Below are 3950 nucleotides of genomic sequence, written 5' to 3'. Positions count from 1 at the left end.
CTGTGACTGCATTTAATCTGGTTCACATGTCTACTTTCACTCATACACATTAGCCAATATAATTTTGAAACAAATTAATTTTAAAGTGAATTCATCCCCTTTAAAGTCACTGATTTTTCGCGTGGAAACACCAAGGTTGCCTTTATGATAAGCAGATGTCCTACCCCGCAGTGTAGAAAGTGAAGCATTTGCCTGTGTTTAATCACTGTGCTACAGAACGGAATGGCTGAATTTAGTCTCCATCGCCTCATAAACACGTTTGATTATATGTTTAACGACATGTTTAACGACCAAACGCTGTCCATAACATGTCCACAGTCGTCATTGTGTGGGAGTCACCGCGTTGGACAGCAACGCAGCAGAGAACGTTGTAACCTCTCGGGCCCCGTTGTGAACAGATCAGGTCATCAAACTTCAGTTATACTGCCCCCTGTAGGCGAGCGGACGCTATGGAACGCCAGGGTAGTTTTTCTTTTCCGCCTCCCGACTGATGACGTCACTGCGTCACCGGGCAGGAACGTGGCTGTTGGTCCAACCAAATAGAGAGGTGGAAGACAAAAAGAGGGCTCACTCTGACCTGATTACACGAGACCAGCTTCGTTTGTTAGGAATACTAAATAAACTTCAGAGTTCCAGATGAGGATTCAGGAATTTTGATTGGACGTTGATTATTAGTTGACGTTTGGTCATTTTTGGAAATGTTGTTGTTCTGTGGTTAGTTGTAATAGTTGAGGTGTTTAGCTGTGTATCCATGTCCCTACATCGTCATGACCGGCATGATGGAATTTTGTTCAGACCTTTCATGAGGTTACAGATTTAATAAGCACCGTTGCAATTCCCTTATTCTCATTACTACACTTGGGACAGGCGGGATCAATGTAGGTTGTGGTCGCTTGGATTTTGATATCTGCTTCTGATGGATCCTAATTCCCCCTATCAATGCAACTACCTGCTTGGTCCTGCAGGGGGTGCTGGTGAATCACTGCAACATCAGCAAGCGCAACCCTACAGTGTCGACTTAGTGTATAATGGCACATTCAGTCAAGAAGTATGTAGTCCCTGAAAGCAACGTTTAGGCTATTAAGGGGCCTGTTCAACCTGCTGGTGATGTTGTGTGACTAGATGAGTGTGCAACATGTGTCTTTGCGCTTCAGTGCCATGATCACATGCTGAGTTTCTCTTGATGGGGGAATCTTCTAGCCCACTTGATCAGACCCACTTTCCTATAAATTTATTACAAAGACAGATGGGTAATTTGCTTTGGGTGTAATTCTGCAATACTTTAGTGTGGTTAAAGCCATATTTCAGTTTTTTATTCATTCCGAATTGCAAACTCCAGCTGTATGTGTGATGAACTTGAGAAAAATCTGGACCGCTGCTTGTGAGGTGCTGGATCAGTCAATGAAATGTCTCATTTTGTTAAGTTGAATGAGCCATGCATGCCTTGCATATGCCAAACAACAGCAAGAACACATTTCAGGATTCTTTCTCTCTTTCATGACGTAAATGGATGCAAGTAAACCTATGTTTGGGTCATTTTAGGTCTGGTTGGGAGCATGCATTTGCAAAGTATGGTGTAGTTATGGCACACATAATATTTCACAGAAAAGGAAAACACACACACCAATAAGTTAATATGGAAATCCATGTTCTATCATCATAAGGTTGTTTTGTTGAGTAAAATATAGACCCACAACGTCTGTAAAGCAAAATTGGCATGGATTAATAGTCACTGCCATGTGTTGCTATGGGGACATATAAAGTGTGTGTGTGTGTGTAGTTTGAGTAGGTCTGAGGTGTTTTTGTGGCATTTCTGACTCCATAATTCCCAGTGGATCATGTCTGTGATAGATGTGATCTTCCTCTGCAATGGTCCAAGTCCTAGCCAAGTGCTCAGTGCTGTATGAACCAGTCCGCTGCAGCCAGTAACAGCATCTGCATGTGTTCAGTCAGAGGAGCGGGGAACCGGCAGACTGATCTCAGGCCTGCTTCACTCCGTGGAAGCGGACGTGCGTCGCATAGATGCTCTGTGAAACCTGCCGACACACACACACACACACTCATCCCGGCTCTCCCCACCGCGGTCCGTCCAAAACCTGCAGCCGGGCAGCGAGCACAGCCGCCAGTCAGCGAGCACCGCCGCCAGTCAGCTGGGAGCGCCCGTCGGGTCTGATCGCGTAAATGTTGGTTTAGATGGTTGTTTTTTCAATTCCTTTCAAGACAAATCGGGAGATCACCACCAAGTGTAGATCGGGATTCTTCTCTGATCACCTCTCTGACAGGATCGATGCCCACCCAGCTGGTGACTTGTTTCCACACAGCTCAGAATGGAACCAGGAGTGGGGATGTTTGATCACACTGGACAATGAAGGACGCGAAGACACCTCAGCCGGTTGTTTCGTTTCATTTCTGCGTGGATAGCACCGTTATCTGACGGGATGTGACCCGGTGCTGAATGCTTCTTGAGTGGGATTACTTGAGTTCTTTCCCTTCGTGGTGATTCTTTTTTTTTGCGTTGCACTGAGCGTTTAGTGCCGTGGTCGTCGGTGGCGGTGAATTGATGTGGGAATACACAACACCGCGGCTGCACCGATGGCAAACGCGAGTGAGTTTGGGGAGAGCGGCCCGTCACTACAGAACTATGCGTCCACGGCCTCTGCGGTCAAACTGGCCTCCCTGGGTCTGATCATGGGCATCAGCCTGCTGGGTAACGCGTCCCTGGCGGTGCTGCTGCTGCGGGACAGCTCGCTGCACAAGGCGCCCTACTTCTTCCTCCTGGATCTCTGCGTGGCGGACGTGATCCGCTCCGCCGTGTGTTTCCCGTTCGTCATGGCATCGATCGGTAACGGCACCGCTTGGGCGTTCAGCGTCCTGAGCTGCAAGATCGTCGCCTTCGTGTCGGTGCTCTTCTGCTTCCACGTCGCCTTCCTGCTCTTCTGCGTCAGCGTCACCCGCTACATGGCGATCGCCCACCACAGGTTTTACTCCAAACGGATGAATCTGTGCACCTGCGTGGCGGTGATGTGCATGGTGTGGACCCTCTCCGTGGCCATGGCTTTCCCCCCGGTGTTCGACGTGGGCACCTACAAGTTCATCCCCGAGGAGGAGCAGTGCACCTTCGAGCACCGCTTCCTGAAGGAGAACGACACGCTGGGCTTCATGCTCATGCTGGCGGTCATCGTGGGGACGACACATGTGGTTTACATTAAGATGCTGTGTTTCGTCTACGACCATCGTAAGATGAAGCCGGCACAGCTGGTCCCGGCGATCAGCCAGAATTGGACCTTCCACGGCCCCGGAGCCACCGGGCAGGCGGCTGCGAACTGGATCGCCGGGTTCGGCCGTGGTCCAACCCCGCCGACGCTGGTGGGGATCAGACAGGCGTCGCACCTCGGCAACAGGCGGCTGCTGGTGTTGGATGAGTTTAAAATGGAGAAACGCATCGGGAAGATGTTCTACATGATCACACTTTCCTTCCTCGTCCTCTGGGCTCCTTACATTAGCGCCTGTTACCTGAGGATATTTGTGAGGGGGGTTCAGGTCCCACAGTTCTACCTGACCGCCGCGGTGTGGATGAGTTTGGCCCAGGCGGGGGCGAACCCCATCATCAGCTTCCTGTTCAACAAGGAGCTCCGGATGCGCCTCCGAGCCTCTTTGCCCTGCTGCCTGGGCACTCAGACACCCATGGAGCCCTACTGTGTCATCTGAGTCCCGCCAAAGACACATCACACCTCCAGAATGGACACAGAGTGGAGCCCAGACTGGGGGGCTCTGATGAGCAGACCAGTAAATATCACTGGTCTGAGTTTGAATTCATGGTTAATCCTCTTTTTACTCACTTCACTTCTGCATGTATGACATTCATTACAAATATAAAGCTTAATATAATAAGACATGTGCCATATTTTCTTCCTGTGATCTTTGGGGTATTACATGGGCCACGTTCCATT

The 3950-nt window shown here is 49.7% G+C and overlaps 1 protein-coding gene across 1 annotated transcript; it reads left to right on the top strand.

Moving 5' to 3' along the window:
- The first annotated feature begins 2592 nt into the window (after window positions 1–2592).
- Window positions 2593–3708, top strand: gpr27 (G protein-coupled receptor 27). The gene has a single exon (XM_076141307.1). It carries the CDS (start codon window positions 2593–2595, stop codon window positions 3706–3708), a length of 1116 nt encoding a protein of 371 aa, XP_075997422.1.
- Window positions 3709–3950: the final 242 nt, after the last annotated feature.

Source organism: Genypterus blacodes, unplaced genomic scaffold, assembly GCF_046128005.1.
Source record: "Genypterus blacodes isolate CSIRO-AG114 ecotype Tasmania unplaced genomic scaffold, CSIRO-AGI_Gbla_v1 ptg000017l_1, whole genome shotgun sequence".
Taxonomy (NCBI): Eukaryota; Metazoa; Chordata; class Actinopteri; order Ophidiiformes; family Ophidiidae; genus Genypterus; species Genypterus blacodes.
The sequence above is the reverse complement of the archived record's forward strand: the minus strand, read 5'-3'. Positions and strand labels throughout refer to the sequence as shown.